The 25,697-nt window shown below is 43.1% G+C and overlaps 1 protein-coding gene across 46 annotated transcripts in view; it reads right to left on the bottom strand.

Moving 5' to 3' along the window:
- The window catches only part of LOC140714198 (sorbin and SH3 domain-containing protein 1-like), a 394,119-nt gene that overhangs the window by 164,208 nt on the left and 204,214 nt on the right, over window positions 1-25,697 (bottom strand). For 4 of the 46 annotated variants that reach the window (XM_073025144.1, XM_073025124.1, XM_073025128.1 and 1 more), the window contains exon 1: window positions 19,156-19,603. The exons of 11 other annotated variants lie outside the window; for them this stretch is intronic. In XM_073025144.1, the coding sequence (XP_072881245.1) occupies window positions 19,156-19,229 (74 nt within the window). In that variant the 5' untranslated portion in view covers window positions 19,230-19,603. Of the gene's footprint in view, window positions 1-19,155; window positions 19,614-25,697 lie in introns of those variants that run through there. 31 more of the 46 variants (XM_073025125.1, XM_073025160.1, XM_073025123.1 and 28 more) reach the window with 17 other exon arrangements.

The following is a 25,697-nucleotide window of genomic DNA, read 5'->3' as shown; positions in this document are numbered from 1 at the left end:
AGTACTACATGAAATTCCATCCAGAGGATGCTACACATAAACCACAGCTGCTCTGGTCTGGTTACATCATTCTGTATTCAGGGTACTGACTGGCTATTGAGATCAGTGGTAAGTCTGGAAGTATGCGTGCCTACATCTGAGGTGCCAGCAGCAGTCATTGAGAGCAAGCGTAACTACACAAGAAAAACAAATACTCTGTGATGTTATCTGTAAAATAATTCACTAATGAAGATAAACTGTGCATGCAGCAAATTTATTTTCCTGGACATCAACACACCGATGATCATATGAAATAAAGTCATGGGATCATCTACCAACATACTGTCAGCTCATCATCACATCTGTGGCAACACTTTTTCGTATTTGAGTACGAAACTATTTTGTTTCCTCCACTATTTTGGTACAGTGAGAAGCTTGATTTCCCTACAGATCAGATCATTATACTGTATATTGAGGTAGTTTAAGGTAAAACAATAGCAGAGTGCAGAATGCAGTGTCACAATTACAGAGAAAGTGCAACGTAGGTACACAATAAGTCACAAGTCCATAATGAGGTAGATTGCGAGGTCAAAAGTATGTTTTATTACACTAGGGGTCAGTCAATAGTCTTAACAGCAGGATGGAAGCCATTCTCGAGCCTGGTGGTATGTGTTTTCAGGCTTTACCTTATGCCTGATGGAAGACAGAATGTCCAGGGTACCGTAGGGACTTTTGACTTTACTGAGGCAGTAAGTTGCATAGACAGAGTCCACAGAGGAGGAGGTTGGTTTCTGTGATGCGCTGAGCTGTGTCCACAGGCTGTCTGAGCTTGCCCCCAACTCACCAGCTCATCGAATCCTACAAATGACTACACTGGCTGCCCAGTCCCTCTCAATCACAAACTGAAATGATCTTATTTTCGTTTCCAATGCTTCATGCTCACAAACCAATTCATGCCCAATCTCCAGCCTTACAAGCATCAAGATGCATTCAGACACTTTCTCGTGTGAGTAGTGGTGTAACTTTCACGGTGTTACAGCAGTTTTGTGCAGAGTGGTCCACCAGTACTCATCTGGTAACATCAGGAAACACAGTATACCAATATATTGCTGTTTATCACGTTCATGGTTAATGTGCCCTGGAAAGTCAACACGATTTAAATTTCTGCCCATACTTAAGCTGACCTTGCGATGTTATACAGTATCCCGTTTATTCACCGCAAATGTAAGATATTAAAGGCTTTGTTTTGTTTGGCAAGTGTCCAGTTACCTCAGAGAACATGTGAAAGTAAATGCAAGGAGATAGCATCAGTGAAGCCCGGGAACATTGTGGAGAACCCACCCATAATCACAGCATTCTGTTCTGCCTATAAGAAACATTTGTTGTATGTGGGATCCTGTTCTACGCAAATTGGCTGCTGTAACTCCTTCCTGGCTGACCTGGACCTCAACTTCCCACCCTCCAACAGGAACAACAAGAAATGCTGACAGTGATGCACTGAGCACCACAGGGTGGAAACTGGTTTCCTTATTGGAGAGAGTGGTCAATAACAGTAAGTTGACCTGCACTGATGAGACCACAAAAGCTCAACATTATCCTGAGCCCACAGATTAACTTCTTGTCCCATAAATGAGAGAAAAAAAAGAGGCAGGAATGCAAATAATAGGGAACGTCCACGGTACATGAGACACCGCGCATGGTGAAGCCTTTGGATTGACCATCAGCAGAATCCCAGGAGCATCTAGATCTGCTTGGCTGCCTCGAAGTACTGTCATCCTTCATTCTGTGCAGATATTTGATCAAACTGTGTTCTCGGTCTGAAGTGTTGTTTGACACATGGAGCTGGTTAGCAGCAGAAGGAGCAGGGGAGCAGACCACAGCAGGAGATGATGTTGATTCTATCCCCGTCAGAACTGTAGAAAGACACAGCACAGGCAGAGCTGACCCCTCATCTCCTTTGCGAAGCCCCACCATCTCTAGACAACAATCTTGCTTGCCCCCTGTCCCCTCTTTTCTGACATCCCTGTGATGTTTCTCAAACTTCCTGCTGAATCTGTACAAGACAGGAAATTCTGGATTTCAACAAAAGAGGAAAAAAGAAATTCCTCCTACATCTTCGCATTCCGTGCATTCTGATTGCTGAAAAAAAAATCATGCCCTCGCTTTCTAACAGTGGGGATAGAAAGGCCCATAATTAACTAATTCAAGGCCTTCTTGTGATGCACCCTGTTGGTTATACCTCATCCATCATATTTTAAGTCAAAGAATTTGGCTGTTGACTGAGTTGATAACAGAATGATGAAGGCAATGGGTTATCAGGGGCCTCAGTGAACACTGCAAGCAGTGCTAGAAACAGCAAATAAAACTTATCTGCATCCTTGGTAATTTTAAACACAGCTTGTTTTAATCACAGTTTATGCAGAGTATCCTTGCAAGCAAAATTGTCACTTTTTCCACTAGGGTACTGTATTCAGTGTTTACAATGTTTTCTTTTCTATACACTGCAGGATCCAAGCACAGACAGGGAGACCTAGAGTTCCCAGGACCTGCCACTTCATTTTCCCCATCCCACTCCTGCCTATCAGTATGTGGCCTCCTGCACTATCATGGTGAAGCCTAGCCAAGCCTAAGGAACAGCACCTGATCTTCTGTCTGGGCATGCCCCAGCCTTCTGAACTTGAAAACTGAATCCTATGACTTCAGGTAACTTGATTTTTCAATCTCTATCAGTCATCCATCTGTGATATTGGCTTGTTTGCTTTCCTTCCCCTTTTTTTTGAAAATGGAACACAAACCCTGTATGACCTGCCAACCATGTTCTCTCCTGCTCTGCATTTCACAACTTGTTTTTTTTTTTTTGACTCATGCACTCACTCTCCGACTTCTCCCATTCACTCACTGACCAGATAACAGCTCATCATTGAGATCACCCTGGTTTACCCCCTTCAGTCCGCTCTCCACCTTTGAATTTTGAACTTCGGTCACCCAACCCTCCCTCCAAATTAGACAGGTCTGTCTACTCTCCAGATGTGGCCTGACTTTACTATTTCCACCATTTGTTCTTTTTATTTTAAATTTCCAATATCTGCAGTTCTTTTAAAAAAATCTGTATTTGTCAACTCTTGAACCAGTAAAATCTTCTTCCACTCTTACAAAGCCTTTGCTTGCCTCCTCATGTGTGTATCCAGGATTGGATACAATAATGAAACTGGGACTGATTACTGTCCTCCGGAGGTTTGTATACCTTTCGAGCCTTTGTGCTCCGAAACACTGTTTGGCATAAGCGTCTACCCATTCTGTACTCCTTTCAGACCGTTACAACTCATTCCTTCAACCAAAAAAAAATCAACTCCACACAGGCTTCAGCTGCAGTCTCCCCACTCGCACGACCAACAGTATAACAACCTGCACCCAGTTTGCCGAAGCTCCATATCATGTACCAACTGCAGATTTTGGAATTGTGCCCTGTACCCAGGTATTAACGTACATTAATGTGCCCCTAGCACTGAGCTCAGATCAGCCACATCTGCTGCTACTCCCTATGCTCAAAAAAGGCAACTGTTGGAAATTATTGAAAAATTAAGTACTCATTTTATTTGGACAGGGCTCGAATTCTTCAAGCTGAATCTTCAGACCCTTTCCATGGATTTGAGGTTGGAATACGGTTTACAAGCTCCTGGCATCAGAATGATACATTTACTCAACTCTGGGACCCTGGGGTTGATGAGCCAAGAGGAGACCTGATATCTGAAAGTATAGGGAGGGACACTATCACAAGTTTGAGAAATCAATGTTTATGCCATCAGGTTGGAGGCTACCCAGCTGGAGTATTAGGTGTTTCTCCTCCAGGCTGAGTGTGGCCACATCGCGGCAATAGAGAAGGCCATGAACTGACATCAGAATGGGAATGGGAAATAGAAATGAAATAGATGGCCACTGGGAGATTTGCTTTTCCTTGCGGACAGAGTGTAGGTGCTCGTTGAAGCTGTATTCCATTCTACCAATCTCACCAATATACAGGAGGCCACACCAGGAGCACCAGATACGTTAGATGACCCCAACAGACTCACAGCTGAAGTGTCACTTCACCTGAAAGGACTGTTTGGGGCCCTGAATGGTAGTGAGGGAGGTGGTGCAGGGGCAGGTGTGGCTCATCCCCCTCCATCGTTCCTGTTTCCCTCACTCACCTTATCTCCTTACCTGCCCAGAATCTCCCTCTGGCACACCTTCACCTTCCCTTTCTTCCATGGTTCCTTCTCTAGCCATTTATCTATTTCACCAATCAACTTCCCAGCTCTATTCTTCACCCCTCCCCCTCTCCCGGTTCACCTATCACCTACCACTTTGTACTTCTTCCCTCCCCCCCCCCCCCCCCCCGCCCCACCTCCCCATCTTCTTTGCCTGACTAATCTTTTCTCTCCGGTCCTGATGAAGGGTCTCAGCCTGAAACATCAACTGTTTAACTCCTTTCCATAGATGCTGCCTGGCCTGCTGAATTCCTCCAGCATTTTAGGTGTTTTGCCTTGGATTTCCATGATCTGCAGATTTTCTTGTGTTCGTGCTTTCTCTGCTTTTCTCACTGTAGCTGTCCATCCCCCTTTAACCTTCATTACAGGCACCGATATGCCCCGCCTCAGTCACCGTTCTGATCCTTTCTCCGTCCTTCACGTCACATCGAAGGACAGAGCATACAGGTTCAGTAACAGAAATAAATTCCTGCTCCCCTCATTCACAAAATCTCTGATGAATGGATAAAGTCTGATGGAGTGTGATGGATGGATAAAGTCGAACCAACTAAGCGCCTCACAAGATGTCCCCTCAATTAGCAAATTCTGGGCATCTGTGTCTCCATCGGTCAGAAAACAAGCCCTAAATAAATCCCAATCCTATTATAACCTCAGCAGCTGCAACTACGCTCTCAGTTTGTAAACAACAAGGTGCAAAGTGCCAACTGGCTGAGCTGGACCCAGCCAAGTTTGTTTAGCCAGAAGATCAATATCTTACATGGTGAGAAGTTCTCTCTCTCTCATTAGGAAGCCTGACAACACACAGGCTGCCCAGTGAGGGAGAGGACTTACTCACTGTGTAAAATAACCCCAAACTTTCATCTCCTCAACCACCCAGCTACTGTTCTCTAACTGAAAGCAGACAGAATATGGCTACAAGCCAAGCTCAGCCCAAACCCTACTTCAGTATTCAGAAAGTTTAGCAGGTGATCTTTTATGTGATGGTGTGGAGATGAGCAGTGTTAGTACTGGACCCGGTCATTCTGCATCATCAGTTCAGGATAATAGGTTGGCACAGCCAATACAGCCACTGCCTCAAGCACCAGGATCTCCAAACCAAGTTTATTATCACATTCATGGTTCATTAAATTTGCTTGTTCGTGGCACAGTACACTGTAACATATTTTTTAAATTGCTAGAAGTTACAGTGATATTTAAAAGGTAAATAAATAGTTCAAAAAGAGAGCAAAATATTGAGGTCACATTCACGGACCATTCACAAGCCTGATGGTGACAAGAAAAAAAGTCTGTACGTGCTCGAACAACAAGCGCTGGAAGAGCACTTCCGGGTTTTCGCGACTCGCGGTTGGTTGAATTCGCGCATGCGGAATTCGCGGATAAGGAGGGCCGACTGTATTCCCAGTCTCTCTGTATTATTATTGCTATTATGCCTATGTATTTGAAAATTAATAAAAAGATTTAAAAAGAGTGAAGTTATCCCCTTTGGATCAAGAGAACAACCCTGGAGAAACAACTATAACCATCCACCCCTTGTGATTTTATCAACTTCAGAGGTCACCTCTCATTCGCTCTAGGGAAAGATCCATTACGGTTAACCTCTCCCATCAGTAGTTCCAATATTTTTTCCTCTCACATACCCTCAGCCTTTCAAGTGAGAGGTGCAGAAAGAGTTAGTGTTCATTCCTCTGCATGTGCCTGACATCCGCCTAACCATCCAAACTCAAACATTAAAAAACAATAGAAATATTAGATCAGTTAAACCCTGTGTATAAGTGTTCTGGATCAGTAATTCAAAATTTTGGTTTCACTTTCAGTGACTGTTCAATCGCATCAAGCAAATGAGCTTAGAGCATGGATTTCTTACGGCAGAAATGTGGCAAATGTTCAGGGATATCTGCGTGGCGTTCTGCATAGATTCATTCCAATGAGACAGAGAAAGGATGGTAGCGTACAGGAACCATGGTGTACAGACTGTTGAAAATCTAGTCAAGAAGGAAAGCTTACGAAAGGTTCAAAAAACAGGTAATGATAGATATCTAGAAGATTATAAGGCTAGCAGGAAGGAGCTTAAGAATGAAATCATGAGAGCCAGAAGGGGCCGTGAGAAGGTCTTGGCGAGCAGGATTAAGGAAAATCCCAAGGCGTTCTACAAGTATGTGAAGAGCAAGAGGATAAGACATCAGAGAATAGGACCAATCAAGTGTGACAGTGGAAAAGTGTGTATGGAACAGAGGAGATAGCAGAAGTACTTAATGAGTACTCAGTGTTCACTATGAAAAAGAATCATGGCGATTGTAGGGATGAATTACAGAGGACTGAAAAGCTTGAGAATGCCGATATTAAGAAAAAGAATGTTCTGTAGCTTTTGGAAAGCATCAAGTTGGATAAGACACCAGGACCGGAAGAGATGGAACCCAGGCTACTGTGGAAGGTGAGGGAGGAGATTGCTGAGCCTCTGGCAATGATCTTTGCATCATCAATGGGGACAGGAGAGGTTCCGGAGGATTGGAGAGTTGCGGATGTTATTCCTTTATTCAAGAAAGGGAGTAGAGATAGCCCAGTAAATTATAGACCAGTGAGTCTTACTTCAGTGATTGGTAAGTTGATGGAAAAGATCCTGAGAGGCAGGATTTATGAACATTTGGAGAGGCATAATATGATTAGGAATAGTCAGCATGGCTTTGTCAAAGGCAGGTCGTGCCTTACGAGCCTGATTGAACTTTTTGAGGATGTGCCTAAACACAATGATGAAGGTAGAGCCGTAGTTTTAGTGCATATGGACTTCAGCAAGGCATTTGATAAGCTACCCCATGCAAGACTTATTAAGAAGGTAAGGAGGCATGGGATCCAAGGGGATCTTGCTTTGTGGATCTAGAATTGGCTTGTCCACAGAAGGCAAAGCGTGGTTGTAGACAGGTCATATTCTACGTGGAGATCGGTGACCTGTGGTGTGCCTTAGAAATCTGTTCTGGGACCCCTTCTCTTTGTGATTTTTACAAATGACCTGGATGAGGAAGTGGAAGGATTGGTTAGAAAATTTGCTGATGACACAAAGGTTGGAGGTGTTGTGGATAGTGTGGGGGGCTGTCAGAGGTTACAGCGGGACATCGATAGGATGCAAAAGTGGGCTGAGAAGTGGCAGATGGAGTTCAACCCAGATAAGTGTGAGGTGGTTCATTTTGGTAGGCCAAGTACGATGGTGGAATATAATGTTAAGACTCTTGGCAGTGTTTTCGAATCAGATGGATCTTTGGGTTCAAGTCCATAGAACACTCAAAGCTGCTGCGTAGGTTGACAGTGTTGTTAAGAAGGCGTGTGGTGTGTTGGCATCCATCAACCATGGGATTGAATTCAAGAGCTGTGAGGTAATGTTACAGCTATAAAAGTCTTTGGCAGACCCCACTTGGAGTACTGTGTTCATTTCTGGTCACCTCACTACAGGGAGGATGTGGATACTATAGAGAGAGTGCAGAGAAGATTTACAAAGATGTTGCCTGGATTGGAGGGCGTACCTTATAAGAATAGGTTGAGTGAACTCAGCCTTTTCTCCTTGGACCGATGGAGGATGAGAGGTGACCAGGTTGAGGTGTATAAAATGAAGAGAGGCATTGATCGTGTGGATAGTCAGAGACTTTTTCCCAGGGCTGAAATGGCTAACATGAGAAGGCACAGTTTTAAGGTGCTTGGAAGTAGGTACAGAGGAGATGTCAAGGGTAATTTGTTGTTGCTGTTGCTGTTTTACGCAGAGTTGTGAGTGCATGGAATGGGCTGACGGCAGTGGTGGTGGAGGTGGATATGATAGGGTCTTTTAAGAGACACCTGGATAGGTACATGGAGCTTAGAGAAATAGAGGGCTATTACTCCAGGTAATTTCTAAAGTAAGTACATGTTCGGCACAGCATTGCGGGCCGAAGGGCCTGTACTGTGCTGTAGGTTTTCTACGCTTCTATCAGATGGAAGAGATCCACCGGTTTTATATCCATCACATCCAGCACTGGAGGGTTTAAGCGAGAGAGAGAGAGAGAGACTGGACTCTGATTACTTCCCCTGGTGCACAGAAGGCTGAGGGGTGACCTCATAAACAGTTCATAAAATCACTGGGGGGAGCACAGGTTAGGTTAATGGTCATGGCCTTATGCCCAAGCAAGAAGAGCAAAAAAACTAGAGTGTACAATTTAAGGTAAGAGGGGGAAGTTTTCAAGGAGACCTGCACAACAGGTGGTGAGTATTGGGAAGGGGCTACAGAGGCCCATTCAATCACAACGTTTAAAATTATTTTGGATAAAAAAGGTTTAGGGGGACAACTAGATTGGGATTGACTAGTTAGGCCAAATGGCCTGGCTCTGCATTGTAAAACTTTGATTTTATTTTTCCACTGGTTACATTAACATCAGCCTCACTGGCTGAAGGTAATATGGAGCATACTCCTTTCAACAGCAGGTGATGAAATGTAAAATTGAACTAACAGGTAAAGGAATCAATTTGTGAAGCATTTCAAGAGGTGAAACCTTCACCCCATAATGCTAATGGCTGGCCAACAAGACTGTGTCCTTGACTTCACTCAGTACACAATTGGCACTTGAAAAATTGGGAGGTAAAAGGTGTCACAAGGCAGCCACACGCACAATGGCTTAATTGATTTAAGTCAGGCTGTTTATTTGCAAAAGAATCAGGTGAACCTGTGCGAAAATGGCACACTCCACAGGCAGTAAGTTAACCTCCCACTGCCTCTGACAGTGGTGAAAACAGTATCCTCTAAGCCAGGTTCTCCCAACCTGGGGTCCACAGAACTCTTGCTGAATGTTGTTGGTTCATGACATTAAAAAGGCTAGGAAACCCTGCTTTAGGCCCTGCAAGGTGGTACCCTCTCCTGGCTCCCTCAGTGGAAACACAATTATATCTACAGATGCTGCCACCAGACAAATCACTGCGTCATATCAAAGTCATGTGAAGAAAACTATCAAAATAATTATGAGTCAAAAACATAGGAATTCACATAGGTTGGCATGAATGATGCAGAGGTCAAACTGATTAATGAAAATTGTTGTCCTCTCCTACTAATCATTGCTGAAGCTCATGTTCAGAATGCTCAGGAAGCCGACAATCTACATCAGGAAAAATAAAACACTTTCATGCCATTTAGGCACCACACTCAATTCCAGAGTAAAGCTAGAACTGGTTGTTATGAAATTAAATTGCTAATTGGACAAATATTGGCACAGACACAAAGTGCAAAGCATGGGAAAATTGCAAACATGGCTCTGAACTTGACAGGGTTGCTGAATGTGAACAAATAAAGGCATAGACTGGGCAGGTTTGTGTTCTGGGCAGTACTCGGTCCCACCAAACATTCAATTCACTCTTGTGCAATATTTGTACAGTGCAGAATATTCTCAAGAGCTAGAGAAAAAAAACAGAATACACTAATGCAAAGGCTGTTTTAGGAAAAATTGCTGTATGGATTAAAAGGCACAGCCATTATGCATCTGAACAAAATGAACTACACAGATGGAATTTCTGGAGCTGCTCTGATGAACAATCAACAGCGGTATGATGGGACAAATGAACTCTTGCTGTGCAGTGATAAAATCAGCCAAAGGAGTTCCCCAGCATTACAAAAGATTGCCTGTGAGCAAGGTGGTGGTGGCCAGGAGCTCATTAGTATGTTGATGCTAAACAAGCACCAGTCAGTCTGTCCACACTTTCACTTAATTTTGGAATTATCTGATTGCATCTGATAATTGTGAGTCAGTTAATTGGAGAGCAGGACTCCCCCTGCAACGTCCCAGAGATAGACAGTGGACATGGAGGTGTTCCACCATCAGCACAGGAAGAGGTGCAACTACACTACATTGAATTTATGCCAATTTCCATCATAAACATGCTAAAGGAATTTATAATGAGCTGCATACACATGTAATTGCAGACAGAAATCCCACTGTTTTTTTTACCCCACCTGAACAAAGGACTGCGGAAACAGCAAAGCCTGTCCAACCAGTTAGGAAACCTGCTCCTGAGACACCAGGCTTAGTCCAAGCTGAGATACTTTTAAACAGGACACCTGAGTGAGCTACCAAGGTGCAGGTCCCTTCCACCCAGCCGCCATTACATCAGTCCTGACATGAGGCAGCTAAAGAACTTCAAAAGAAAATAATTACTGAGCTGCAGAAAAGATGGAGTACCAAATCAGCTCTTCCAGAACTAACACAGGCACAAAGTGCTAAATCATCCCTAACCATTTTATGATTGAACGATCCAAACATTTCCAGGATCTGGATTGCTTTAATCTTGCAGGCTGGGGTGGGCAGCTGAAAGGGAATAATGCAGAACTATCTTCAAAGAGCTAATACACCGCAGAACTCAACAGCTCCGTGGAAAATGTAAATGTCAACATCCTTTAACTGGGTCCTTTGATCAGCCTGTAGCAACATTAGTTCCCTGAATCACTCATTGACTTCATGATCATTAAGGGCAAAATATCTTTCTTCAAACTAGAGACTTAGAACAGCATTCATCTAGAGACAGGTTGCATTGAACCGAGCTGTGTCTTCATTCTCACATTCTCTAATGATACAGGAGGCAGCCATTTGGCCCTTTGAGCCAATGCAAGAGCAATCTCTTTCTCTCAGCTACATCACTGTCAACTATTCTCTCTCACGTGCCTCTCAACAGTTCCCAGATACACCCAATGGCCAACCACACAAGTAGTATCCTACAGCAGCAAATTATCCTGCCAACCAGCACAACGTTGTACTACTGGGGGAGGTGGGGGTGAACTTGAACACCTTAGGGATGCAGTCACAGGGAGAATATGCAAACATCGTTTGGACAAGTCAGCATCGAACCCAGGTCACCAGAACTGTGAAGTAGCAGCACTAATGCTCTGCCAATGCACTCTCTTTATTAAATAAATACAAACAGATCTCAGACACCAATGGAGATTAGCAAGAGTGAGAGCTGTCCTACAAAAGGTAGTGGATTCAGCCCAGTATATCACGGGTAAAGCACATCTACACGAAACATTGTCACAGGAAAGTAGCATCCACTATCAGTGATTCTCATCACCCAGTCCATGCACTTCTCTCGCTGCTGCCATCAGATAGAAGGTACAAAAGACTCAGGACTTGCACCACCAGGTTGAAGAACAATTACTACCCCTCAACCATCAGGCTCTTGAACTAAAGGAGATATCTACACTCACTTGCTTCTCCACTGAGATGTTCCCACAACCAATGATCTCACTTTTGGACTCTATCTTGTTATCTCTATTTATGTATCGCTATTTATATTTATTTATTCTTGCATTTGCACAGTTTGTCATCTCCTGTACTCGAGTTGATCTTGCTATAGTTACTATTCTACAGATTTGTTGAATATGCCCACAGGAAAATGAATCTCAGGGTTGTATATGGTGACATTCATGCATTTTGATAATAAATTTTACTTTGAAATTTGAAGATACCAACAAAGATCACCAAGACTGAAAACAGCATAATGTGGATACTATAGAGAAAGTGCAGAGGAGGTTGCCTGGATTGGAAGGTGTACCTTATGAGAAAAGGTTGAGTGAACTTGGAGTGATGGAGGATGAGAGGTGACCTGATAGAGGTGTATTAGATGATGAGGGGTGTTGATCATGTGGATAGTCAGAGGCTTTTTCTCAGGGGTGAAATGGCTAAACATGAGGGGGAATAGCTTTAAGGTGCTTGGAAATAGGTACCGAGGGGATGTCAGGGGCAAGTTTTTCCACAGAGAATTGTGGGTGCATGGAATGCACGGCCAGTGACAGTGGTGGAAGCAGACACAATAGGATCTTTTAAGAGCCTCTTAGATAGGTACATGGAGCTTAGGAAAACAGAGGGCAATGCGCTAGGGAAATTCGAGGCAGTCTCTACAGTAGGTTACATGGTCGGCACACCATGGTGAGCCAAAGGGCCTGTAATGTTCTGTAAATTTCTATGTTCTATGAAATAATAATTAGGTTCGAGTGTTGGCAAAATTCATAGCTACTGACAAAGGAGATATAAATATCACTGGACAACAAAACACTTTTTTTAAAAGTGTTGCTTCCTCATAATTTTTTTTGTTTATGATAGACTGCTTGAAGATGAACACAAATATAATTTCAGTCTACTTGTATCATGTAGGAATTTGGAGAAACAACAAATTAACTCTTATTGTTTAATTGCATAATGGTGCTGATGCCTTGCAATAGTCCCACTAAGTTAAAAATATTTTGTTAATGATTTCCATTTGTACTCAGTGTCTGAGGCTTCTCACTTAAGTGTCCAACAATAATTTGCCAATATTGATGGATTCCAGTTGCCCTGGTATCTTTTCTCCACGATCGCAATGTCCTGGTGAGACTTTTCACCATGCTCATCACTAACAGCACCCAGATTTGCAGGGAAGAAATCTAAATGGGAATGCAGAAAATGAATCTTTAGTGACATGTTGCATTTCATGGTTTTATATGCTTGAAGCTTGTAGTTTGGTGCTCTGTAGATGCTGAGAAAAATTTCAACAACTTCCTTGAATGCCTTCCAATTGATTTTCTCTGGTCCCACTAGAAATTCTTCAAATTGCCTGTCATTGATGACCTGTTTGATTTATGGACCAACTTGGCATAAATCTTGGCATCAGTTATTCTGGGAAGCATCTGTCTCAAATATCAAAATCCTTCATAGAAATTTTTGTGCCTGGTGATAGCAAATACCATCCTTACAGTCCTGAACCCAATAATTATTACTAAAACCTGTCCTGCCATGCAGCAGCCGCACCACCTAAGCATGCCTGGACAAGATAGGAAAATTTCCAACTTACATTGTAGGCAACATTTTAATTGACTTGAATTATGAATTGAAATAATAAACATAAGTGATTTCAAAAAATGGTGTGATAGGGAAATTTCATGGTGATTTTCATGATCAGTAGCCCAAAATTCATAAGATACACCTAAAGGTATTCAAGGCGCAAAATCTTTGTTGTCCAGTGTATTCATACAGTTGTTTACACTGCCATCAAGCAGTTGTTTACAGCAATCCCATTTTGCTCCTCCAATATTCCTCTCAACTGCCCTCAGATTCTATCACTCAGCCATACTAGGTGTAACATGGCCAATCAACCCACATCTTTGGAATGCAGGAGGAAACAAGAGCACCAGCAGGAAGCCCCAGGTGGTCACAGGTAGAACATGCAAACTCCACACAGACAGCACCAGAGACAGGGTCAAGGAGAATACAGAAGCAGAATAGCAGCAATCTAAAAAAATGGCTGAAGATTTCCAGGAACCAATGGAACACGGAGATCTAGCAGCTACATGAGCGTTCCTCCCCAAATGTTTTGAAGGTTTCAGAGTTTGGTCAGGGTTTACTTCACTTTGAAAAAATATTTTGATCTGCAGTGCTGCTCGTGCGTAGGAAGGAGAATAACACAGCCCAGCTCAGTTCCTCAGTTGGAAACAAGAACCTGTTGCTGCGTGAACCAGCAAGAACAGCGACCTTGGCTAAAACCTCTGTATACTACGGGATGAATAAGAATCCAAGAGACGGAGGCATCTAGATTAAATTTATCTAGCATCCTGGACAACCCCAAAATACTTCACAGCCAATTAGGTACAGTGGATTCCAATTAATTGGAACATCCATTAATCAGAGCAGCCACTTACTTGGGACAACTCTTAAAGAACAAAACTAATCGAGAAAATAGCCAGGAGCCCATCGTTTATTTAGGACACTGTATTGCTTAATTGGGACAGGAACCTGTTACTGAACAGTTTCTGATATTGTCAGTCGCATGGCCATTAGACACACCACCATTCTCTGAGCAAACAGTTTTTAAACAGTGTCAGTTGCATGTGCTTATGTTCACGAAGCAGCGATTTTTGGCACTAATAGTTGGCGAGAAATAAGAAGCAAGACAATTTGGAACTGTTTTACTCACTGCGGTTTCAAGCATTCAGGCTTGGAGATGCCAGAAAAGGCTGGGAGTGAAAATGAAATGAATTCACTACTTCAACAAGTTAGAAAGTACAGAGAATTTGAAGGTATCGACAATCATCTTGAACATTATAATAAAAATTAAGATTGCAATTATCAACAGCATTTTATGTTGGAAATCCATTAACTACATTGGGTGTCTGTGCCGATTTTGTCTTTAGAACATGACATAGCTTAATTACTCCATAAGCATTATGAACTAATACACAGTTTTATAATAGTGCAGTGGCATTGGTAGTAATCAAATGTGCCCTGTACTTCATTTTTAAAAATTTGTACTCAGTTTGCCGGTTTTATACCTTTTTTTAAACTATTTCCATGAAACTTAAGCTAATTGGGGCAGCTACTTACCTGGGCAAAAATGTACTGGTCCCAATATGTCACCGTTAACCAGAATCTATTTGAATGTATTTGAAAAGAATGTAATTGCAGCATAGGAAATGCAGATATCCTGGCTCAGATTCAGATACAGGAACTGGAAGCAATGAGATTATAAACAAGGGAGCAATTAATGGCTGAGAATCTAACTAATTTATATTTAGAAATAAGGAAATTACCCCAGGGGCAGTTTGCTGTGCAGTTACTTTTGCTTTTTTTTTTGTGCAGGGACCAATACTAGGAAAGTTCAAGATGACCTAGGGTTAGAGACGGTGCAGAGGGATGTATGTCCTTTCTACCCCATCTCTTCCCCATACTTTGCTACTCGAATGATAGCCAATACCAACATGAGAGAAAGTTCATCTGTCAGTGGCCAACTTGTAATTACATAACATATTTAGCACAAAGAATCACATCACTTCAAAAAAAGTTATGAAAGAGAACTTAACAAGACAGAGGAACACAAGAAGCACTTTTGTCTGAGAACAAGAACTTAGAGGATCTCCAGGGCTCAAGGCTAGTTTGTTGAAGTTCCGGCTCCCAAAAGTCAAGCAATTAAAGTTGGAAATGTGCAGAAGCTCATAATTTGAGAAGAGTACACAGGCAACTGGGTGGCGGGGCACAGCCTTTGGGGAGGGTGTAGACTTGCTTAGCCCCACCGACCAGGGTCACATGAAGCCATGGAAGTAAATGGTGGTTGATCATATGAACAGCTGGTGCATATCACAAATCCTGGTTATGCAATCACTGGCGCCAGGCAATCTCCAAAGAGTATGATGATGGCTGGGGTCACCGATCTGGTAAAGACACTGCCCAGAAGGTGGCACCGACAAACCGCTTCTGCAGAAAGAAATTGCCAAAACTAATCATGACCACGGTGGCCCATGTCATTCGACACGAAACATAATGAACGAGAAAACAGAGGCAGGAGAGCACAGGGGTGGAAACAGGAGAGATATGAAATGGGATGAGAATTTTAAAAAAACAAGTGTTGAAGGCTTGGGAGTCAGTGGAAATCATGTATGAGATTGGTGAGTGAACAGAATTTGATGGTAATTAAGGTGCAGGCAGGAGAGAGTATGGCCAGGAGGGTGGTTAAAATTGTCAACTCTATAAATAACAAAGACATGTTACCTATATGGTTTCCAGGAGAGGAAGCGCAGATGTGGATGCACTTATCATGGCAGCAAATAGGGACTTGGAATTTAATCGCTGGATCAAGCAGGGCAGAAAACCTGTTAACAGAATGAGGTTCAGCTCCAAACACAGCCAAGGCCCCAAACAATATACCGTCTCTTGAGGACAGATCTACTACCCTTGGCAACATTGCTAGGGTCAGGTACAGTAGGTCTCTCCAACAGCTTACTTGCTTACTGAACTCAAGAGATTAGAAGGAGATGTTAGGTTTGAGTCAGGAGACAAGGGCATTATGGGTGCAAATATTTCTTACCAGACCACTTCAGACTGCAATCAAATGGTTTTGTAAACATGGAAAAAAAATAAGGAGGAAATTCAGGCAATTCGGCCTAGGGAACTTCACTATTCAATACACTCCTTATCTTAAAACCTAATCTTTTTATGCTGAAACTGTTAAATGTACCAATAATAAAAAAAGACATCTAGGAAAAGAGTGCAGTCCACATTCCAGCCTGAAACGTTGACTACTCTTTTCCTAGATGCTGTCTGGCCTGCTGAGTTCCTCCAGCATTTTGTTTATATCGCTCGGATTTCCAGTATCTGCAGATGTTCTCTTCTTGTGATTAAAAAAAAGAAAGCTGATTTTTCTCTCTAAAGGCTATTGTGAAGATCACTGGCTAAAGCACTGAAATTCTTTTTAATTTCAAAAAGAGTTCAAATTCTTACCATGTAAAAGCTGACTGATCAAATCGTACTGTCACAACACTACCCGTATCCCAGGCACATCCAGTTCTTGGAATCCCATCAAATTCTTAATTTAAGAATAAATCTACGGTTTTGAACTTGTGATCCATTCCTGGGTAAGGATTTGAGAACTCATTCCCAATCATAAACATCATGCCTTTATTTTACACACACACACACTTCAAAGGAAAAGTCTCTCATAGGTGAAAATCATTAAGTGTGGAGAGAATAATTTCAAATTAAGGATCGTAATCTGATCTAAAGTACACAATATTGCTTCTTGGTGAACTTAACCCTTCACATGCTTAAGTCCATGTCATCATGTTAAACTTGTAAAAGATTGGCACAAGTTGCAGCTCCTGAGTCACGTGACTTTCCAAAGTGCGGACCACCAGCAGCATCCTGCAAACGTCCAATTTACAATTTAACTGCTCAATTTTGTGTTGCAATTTATAGGAGTTTCCTACATTCAACTTGGTTGACCCATCAACTACATCACATTTCAAAAGTAAGCCATTTTGGATCCTGGGGCCGTGAAGAGTACTACTTGGGACCAAATCATCTGATTGGATCTGCCCATGATTTCCTGACAGCTTGTGGTTTTAGGATATGGGGAGGCTAATAAACATTACTTAGGTCAGCGCCGCAGATTCATTGGACTAAAGGGCTCATTTCCATGCTGCCTCTCTGCTCACTGTCCAATGACAAGCTTGGCAAGTTCCCAGCCAGGCCTGATTGGCCAGGTTTGGCTCATGGGCTGCTATCCATCACCTGGGACTCACCTGTCCTGCCCATCAATAATGAAACTTTGTTTATTTTAGAGATGATTAATGTGGAAACTTTGGACACCTTACCTATCCATGTCCTACATGCTGGGGAAGAGCCTCAGGCCCAGTAAAAGGATACAGCTAAGAAGCATGACCAGATTTCCATCTCCATCTTGCAAGTGTACAAGAGTTAGAAAAAATAAAAATAATTATTTAAGCAAACTTTAAAATACATTACAACCACCTGTGGCTTCTTTATATTGGTTGCCAGAAGCACAAGGGCTAGTAGAGGAGGCGATTCAGCCCTTCAATTGGGCTCCACCATTTATCAAGCTCAGGGCTGATCCCGTGCCAGCTCCTTTCTGCACCTTCTCCATATCCCACTTGAGAAGCACCTCTACCTTGTTGGCCAAGAGTATAAACTGGCAATGATACTGGCGATGTTCATCAGGTTCACTCTCTCCCCCACCCCCTCAACCAAAAGAGCTACAAAGTGAACAGTTGAGGCCAGGGTCACACTACCCGAGCCTTCCTGCCAATCACTGGCTTCAGTGTGCTGCAAGGCATCAGCAGAACGGTGTTACTGAATAGCAAGAGACACACCAGTGCACAGACAAGGAGAACACAGCTCCCAGTGACCTGGTGCATCAGTGATTTCACCAACAAGGTCAAGGGCAAAAGGCAATTGACTCCCTTGGCCACTGACAAACCACTCAGCTGCTCTGGAAAGGAAGAGTGCTCCAGGTAATCTCCCCAGTACCTGGGCATCTTCAGGTCGGACAAACCAATCCTTTAATGCAATTCCATTTCCAAATCCATTAAAAAGACTGGAGAATTCAGTATCTTGGGAGTCCAGAATAATACACAACACCCCATTTGCTTCATGTCACATTGTGAGACAATGCATAGGAATTACAGACCCTGGTAATGACAAACAAAACCAACCACCTCACACTGTGTTTGTCAACACAGAGTCAAACTCCAAACCCAGAAAGGAATCAAGTTTGAAGTTTCCAATCTTGCTGTTCCAGTTAATCAATTATTTTTGGCCATATTAAAAATATTTCAATGTTTACACTATTTATCTGCTCTTATCTCAACTGAATTTACTTTCCAGCTGCTCTTCTACCTTGATCTCAAACTCCTTCAATCCAAACGATTCTGTGTTTAGTGCTTAAGTCTCATTGGTCGCCCAATGCTGTCACACCCACCATTCATAATTAGGAGCTGAGAATACAAGAGCCAGAAGGTCAAAGTACAATGTTATAAAACATTTGATAGATCACAGCACAAGTATAGCATGCAGTTCTGGTCACCACACTATAGGAAGGATATGATAATGCTAGAGGATACAGAAGAAAGAGGGTCCCTGGAATAGGATGTTTCAGTTATGAGGAGACTGGGTTCTATTCTTTGGAGCAGAGAAATAAGCTGATAGTTCTATACAAGGGATTCCCAACCTGGAGTCCACAGACCCCTCGACAAATAGTAAGGTTTCATGCCATAAAAAATGGTTGGGAACCCTGCTCTATACCAACTCATGAGGCATAGATACCAAAAAACTTGTCTCCATGACAAGACTGATATTAAAGAATCAGGTAGATTTTCTTTTATATAAACCTCTGCCACCACATATTGCAATTTATAAAATCTGTTCAAAATATTGTTGCATTTTTAAAAAACTGCACTTCTACTGACATTGGTGACTGTTCCTACAAAATCTGTCACTAATACCTGGAGATTTCACCACTCCTGTCTGCAGCCTATTACTTAACACACTGGTTATGGTTCACCTCATGATTCCTTGGTGCAATAATGACAACATCTTTAGTGTTAATAATTATTAACCAAGCTCTACATCAAGACCAGTTCATCATGCCAGATTTGCCCCCCTTTCATATCTACCTGCTGCTTTCATGAGACAATATCGGCTTTAGTGGATGAATATATTTCTCCGCTTCCAAGAGTCCCTCCAGCATTTAAAATTCCCAGACGCTCTTCCACTGAAAGTATTTCCTCATGCTGGGATACATTCGCACACACGCTGGCCGTTCACTTCCCTGTTCAGACAGACACTCCTTGTATAGTCAAGACAGTCACTGAAGCCCACCCTACTTCATGCAACATTTGCAGTCAGGAGGTGCCATAGAGGGCAACTTTATAATACTTGCTGGCTCTCTCAGCTTACTCAGTACAGGAGACACGATGAACCAACTTCTGGGGCAAACAACCCCAAAACTTGATGCTGTGAAGCAGATGACTCTCTTCTTATTAACCTGATCTTGCTGTGACTACTTCAGACTTTACAGCAGACAAACATGCTGGGGACAAACTGGCCCTCACACTTCCATCCTATTTATTCATGTCTCCCTATTAATCTCTCTGCTCCCATCTCCAACAGTATAAATATTTTAGGATTCCATTGAGGCACTGCAAAGTACTGCTCAATTACAAGACAGCACACCGACTATTTATATGTCGAAATTCTAAGTCCTTGATGCCAATCGAATGTTCCAGACTGAAATTTTAACACCCAGAAGTAACATCTGACTGTCCTCCAAATGGATCACGATTCAAACACATGCAGACAGTGAGAAAACAGTATGTTCCAATGCTTAAGAATATGTTTGACTCATGATCCCAGCCTAATCTTAACTACATCAGTGCCTTATATTAGCCAATTCCATAAGCCAGGCACAGTCCAGTAACATGCCCTAGTGGCTAATTTACTGGACAAGCATCCTGACACACCAGCTAATCCTACCATAGCTGATGAGGATTTGAATTCAAGTATCTACATGTGATTAGAATTTAAATGTTGGACTTTGAATTAAAGGAATCAACATGCATCCAGTAGAAGGTTGTAAAAGCCAATCCGGTTGATTAATGTTCTTCAGAGGAGAAAAGCTGTCAGAGGGCGACTTCTTCAAGTTCATCTGCAAAACAGCTTAAATTCCCCACTTTAATGTCTCTTCTTTCCTTTTCAAGGTGGTTGGGGTTCTGTCAGAGTTGATGACCTACAGCTGCACTCAAACTGTGGTTCTTCACAGCAGTTGGGTCTCCCCCTTGCTGTGGAGTGATACCTCTCTCTCCCTCGTTATTGAGGGACAGCCTGCGGCATATCGAAGTGCTGGGTTATGGACTGTAGTTTTTGAGGGACTCTAGATCATGGTCTCTTTGGGGTGCTGGGTGGGGGAGTCTTTGCTATTGCTTGCACAGCGAGTAGTGAGGGGGTGGGCTGATACTTCCTGATGGAACAAGTGGGGGGAGGGGAGAGGGTAATGCTTTGCCGCTGCTGTGCATGAGAGAGGGGAGGGGAGACTTTGGGGTTCTAATATTTTTCTGTCATTCATTCTTTGGGTTCTTTTCTGTTTCGTGGATGTCCGCAAGAGCAAGAATTTCAAGTTTTATACTGTTCACATTCTCTGATATCAAGATTTGAATAGCTCAGACTCAGCAGGAAGCAGCTGATTGGGCAATCGAGGTCAGGTGACCAAGCAGTTTGAAAAGCTCAAACAAATAAATAGAGGGTTACCTCAAGCGGAGCGGCCTGTGGAAAGCGGCCAGTGAAGGAGTGGAGATTTGAGGCTTTGACTCGAGAGCCTTCGACAAGAAGAGGCTGAGGACGAGCTTCATTCCAAGTGAGGTAAGGCCGGGTAAGTTTCTTTCAAAGGAGAAAGTTTCAAAAGTTGAGGCAAGTATTGGGTAGGTCATGGCAGCTGAGATCGGCCCCGTGGTTTGTTCATCCTGCAGCATGTGGGAAATCAGGGATACTTCCAGTGTCCCTGACGACTATGTGTGCAGGAAGTGTGTCCAACTGCAGCTTCTGGCAGACCGCATTGAGCATCTGGAGCTGCGATTGGATTCATACTGGAGCATCCTCGATGCTGAGAAAGTCGTGAATAGCACGTTCAGTGAGTTGGCCACACCGCAGGTAAAGGCTACACAGGCAGAAAGGGAAGGGGTGGCCACTAGACAGCATAGCAGTAGGCAGGTAGTGCAGGAGTCCCCTGAGGTCATCTCCCTCCTAAACAGATATACTGTTTTGGATACTGTTGGGGGAGATGTCTCATCAGGGGAAGGCAGCAGCAGCTGAGTTCATTGCATCATGGGTGGCTCTGCGACACAGGAGGGAAGGAAAAGGAGTGGGAGAGCAATAGTGATAGGGGATTCGATTGTAAGAGGAATAGATAGGTGTTTCTGCAGCCCAAATGAGACTCCAGGATGGTATGTTGCCTCCCTGGTGCAAGGATCAAGGATGTCTCTGAGCGGCTGCAGGACATTCTGGAATGGGAGGGTAAACAGCCAGTGGTCATGGTGCACATAGGTACCAACGATATAGGTAAAAAACGGGATGAGGTCCTACAAGGTGAATTTAGGGAGATAGGAGATAAACTAAAAAGTAGGACCACAAAGGTAATAACCTCTGGATTACTACCAGTGCCATGTGCTAGTCAGAGTAGAAATAGGAGGATATTTCAGATGAATATGTGGCTTGAAAAATGGTGCAAGGGGGAGGGATTCAAATTTCGGGGTATTGGAACCAGTTCTGGGGGAGGTGGGACCGGTATAAACAGGACGGTCTGCACCTGGGCTGGACTGGAACCAATGTCCTAGGGGGAGCGTTTGCTACTGCTGTTCAGGAGGCTTTAAACTAATGTGGCAGGGGGATGGGAACAAGTGCAGAGAGACAGAGGGGTGTAAAATGAGGGTAGAAGCAAAAAGTAGTAAGGTGAAAAGTAAAAGTGGCAGGCAGGCAAATCCAGGGCAAACAGCAAAAAGAGCCACTTTTCAACATAATTGTATAAGGGCTAAGAGTGTTGTAAAAACAAGCCTGAAGGCTTTGTGTGTCAATGCGAGGAGCATTCGTAACAAGGTGGATGAATTGAATGTGCAGATAGCTATTAATGAATATGATATAGTTGGGATCACAGAGACATGGCTCCAGGGTGACCAAGGATGGGAGCTCAACATCCAGGGATATTCAATATTCAGGAGGGATAGACAGGAAAGAAAAGGAAGTGGGGTAGCATTGCTGGTTAGAGAGGAGATTAACGCAATAGAAAGGAAGGACATTAGCCTGGAGGATGTGGAATTGATATGGGTAGAGCAGCATAACACTAAGGGGCAGGAAACGCTGGTGGGAGTTGTGCACAGGCCACCTAACAGTAGTAGTGAGGTTGGGGATGGCATTAAACAGGAAATTAGAAATGCGTGCAATAAAGGAACAGTAGTTATAATGGGTGACTTCAATCTACATATAGATTGGGTGAACCAAATTGGTAAGGGTGCTGAGGAAGAAGATTTCTTGGAATGTATGCGGGATGGTTTTCTGAACCAACATGTCGAGGAACCAACTAGACAGCAGGCCATTCTAGATTGGGTATTGAGCAATGAGGAAGGGTTAGTTGGCAATCTTGTCGTGCGAGGCCCCTTGGGTAAGAGTGACCATAATATGGTGGAATTCTTCATTAAGATGGAGAGTGACATAGTTAATTCAGAAACAAAGGTTCTGAACTTAAAGAAGGGTAACTTTGAAGGTATGAGACATGAATTAGCTAAGATAGACTGGCAAATGATACTTAAAGGGTTGACGGTGGATATGCAATGGCAGGCATTTAAAGATCACATGGATGAACTACAACAATTGTTCATCCCAGTTTAGCAACAGAATAAACCAGGGAAGGTAGTGCACCCGTGGCTGACAAGGGAAATTAGGGATAGTATCAAGTCCAAAGAAGAAACATACAAATTAGCAAAAAAAAGCGGCACACCTGAGGACTGGGAGAAATTCAGAGACCAGCAGAGGAGGACAAAGGGCTTAATTAGGAAAGGGAAAAAAGATTATGAGAGAAAGCTGGCAGGGAACATAAAAACTGACTGTAAAAGCTTTTATAGATACGTGAAAAGAAAAAGATTGGTCAAGACAAATGTAGGTCCTTTACAGTCAGAAACAGGTGAATTGATCATAGGGAACAAAGACATGGCAGACCAATTGAATAACTACTTTGGTTCTGTCTTCACGAAGGAGGACATAAATAATCTTCCAGAAATAGTAAGGGATCGAGGGTCTAGTGAGATGGAGGAACTGAGGGAAATACATGTTAGTAGGGAAAGTGGTATTAGGTAAATTGAAGGGATTAAAGGCAGATAAATCCCCAGGGCCAGATGGTTTGCATCCCAGAGTGCTTAAGGAAGTAGCCCAAGAAATAGTGGATGCATTAGTGATAATTTTTCAAAACTCCTTAGATTCTGGATTAGTTCCTGAGGATTGGAGGGTGGCTAATGTAACCCCACTTTTTAAAAAAGGAGGGAGAGAGAAACCAGGGAATTATAGACCGGTTAGTCTGACATCGGTGGTGGGGAAAATGCTAGAGTCAGTTATCAAAGATGTGATAACAGCACATTTGGAAAGAGGTGAAATCATCGGACAAAGTCAGCATGGATTTGTGAAAGGAAAATCATGTCTGACGAATCTTATAGAATTTTTTGAAGTTGTAACTAGTAGAGTGGAAAGGGGAGAGCCAGTGGATGTGGTATATTTAGATTTTCAAAAGGCTTTTGACAAGGTCCCACACAGGAGATTAGTGTGCAAACTTATAGCACACGGTATTGGGAGTATGGTATTGATGTGGATAGAGAATTGGTTGGCAGACAGGAAGCAAAGAGTGGGAGTAAACAGGACCTTTTCAGAATGGCAGGCGGTGACTAGTGGGGTACCGCAAGGCTCAGTGCTGGGACCCCAGTTGTTTACAATATATATTAATGATTTAGACAAGTGAATTAAATGCAGCATCTCCAAGTTTGTGGATGACACGAAGCTGGGCAGCAGTGTTAGCTGTGAGGAGGATGCTAAGAGGATGCAGGGTGACTTGGATCGGTTAGGTAAGTGGGCAAATTCATGGCAGATACAATTTAATGTGGATAAATGTGAGGTTATCCACTTTGGTTGCAAGAACAGGAAAACAGATTATTATCTGAACGGTGGCCGATTAGGAAAAGGGGAGGTGCAACGAGACCTGGGTGTCATTGTACACCAGTCATTGAAAGTGGGCATGCAGGTACAGCAGGCGGTGAAAAAGGCAAATGGTATGTTTGCATTCATAGCAAAAGGATTTGAGTACAGGAGCAGGGAGGTTCTACTGCAGTTGTACAAGGCCTTGGTGATACCGCACCTAGAATATTGTGTGCAGTTTTGGTCCCCTAATCTGAGGAAAGACATTCTTGCCATAGAGGGAGTACAGAGAAGGTTCACCACATTGATTCCTGGGATGGCAGGACTTTCACATGAAGAAAGACTGGATCGACTAGGCTTATACTGACTGGAATTTAGAAGATTGAGGGGGGATCTTATTGAAACATATAAAATTCTAAAGGGATTGGACAGGCTAGATCCAGGAAGATTGTTTCTGATGTTGGGGAAATCCAGAACGAGGGGTCACAGTTTAAGGATAAAGGGGAAGCCTTTTAGGACCAGGATGAGGAAAAACTTCTTCACACAAAGAGTGGTGAATCTGTGGAATTCTCTGCCACAGGAAACAGTTGAGGCCGGTTCTTTGGCTATATTTAAGAGGAAGTTAGATATGGCCCTTGTGGCTAAAGGGATCAGGGGGTATGGAGAGAAAGCAGGTACAGGGTTCTGAGTTGGATGATCAGCCATGATCATACTGAAAGGCGGTGCAGGCTCGAAGGGCCGAATGGCCTACTCCTGCACCTATTTTCTATGTTTCTATGATATTAAATGGAACTATTTAACCATTTAATGTACGTGATTCCAGGCCCAACAATGTGATTGACCCTTAACTCTCAAAACTCAAGAGTTGGGGAAGGACAACAAATGTCACAAAACAGAAAGCTGTAAGGGAAGGTGTTTCTCTTGACTGCTCAGTACAATGTGTTCATGTTTTATATTCATGGCTTCTTATTTTAAACTCGTCCTTATAAAAGGTCTTCTGCAGATTTGTAGCATTTCCCCCGATCAACAGCACGGAGTAGTTTGCTCACACAGAAAGTTCCAGCACACTTTTGCCTCAGCCCAGACGTCAGGTGGAACATCTCCCAATACAATCAACTTGCTTTCTACCATGGGCTCTGGACAAGGTGAAGAGAATACAGATCAATCCTGGAACTGTTGGCTCCAGCACTGAGCAGAGGATCAGGTACCTGCAAAAACTCTTCCCCCCCCTCCCCAAACTACCCTACTACCTCTCTAATGCACTGGAGAATTTCTACATGGGGGAGTCGTCACCCACTATGGAAACCTTCAAAACTGAATCCAGAGCTACCCAAATGGAACCACAGCAGGTATCACAGATGTGGAGTTCACCGGTATTGTAAAACACAGAACCACACTGGGAGTGCAGTGGGACAGAGAGATAACAACAGAAGCCACAGTCAGTATCAACAACAATAATCTTAATGTGCTGGGTCAGCACAGCCCAGAAGGT

This window comes from Hemitrygon akajei, chromosome 21, assembly GCF_048418815.1.
Source record: "Hemitrygon akajei chromosome 21, sHemAka1.3, whole genome shotgun sequence".
NCBI lineage: Eukaryota > Metazoa > Chordata > Chondrichthyes > Myliobatiformes > Dasyatidae > Hemitrygon > Hemitrygon akajei.
Note: the sequence above shows the minus strand (reverse complement) of the source record. Positions and strands in the feature narration are given on the sequence as shown.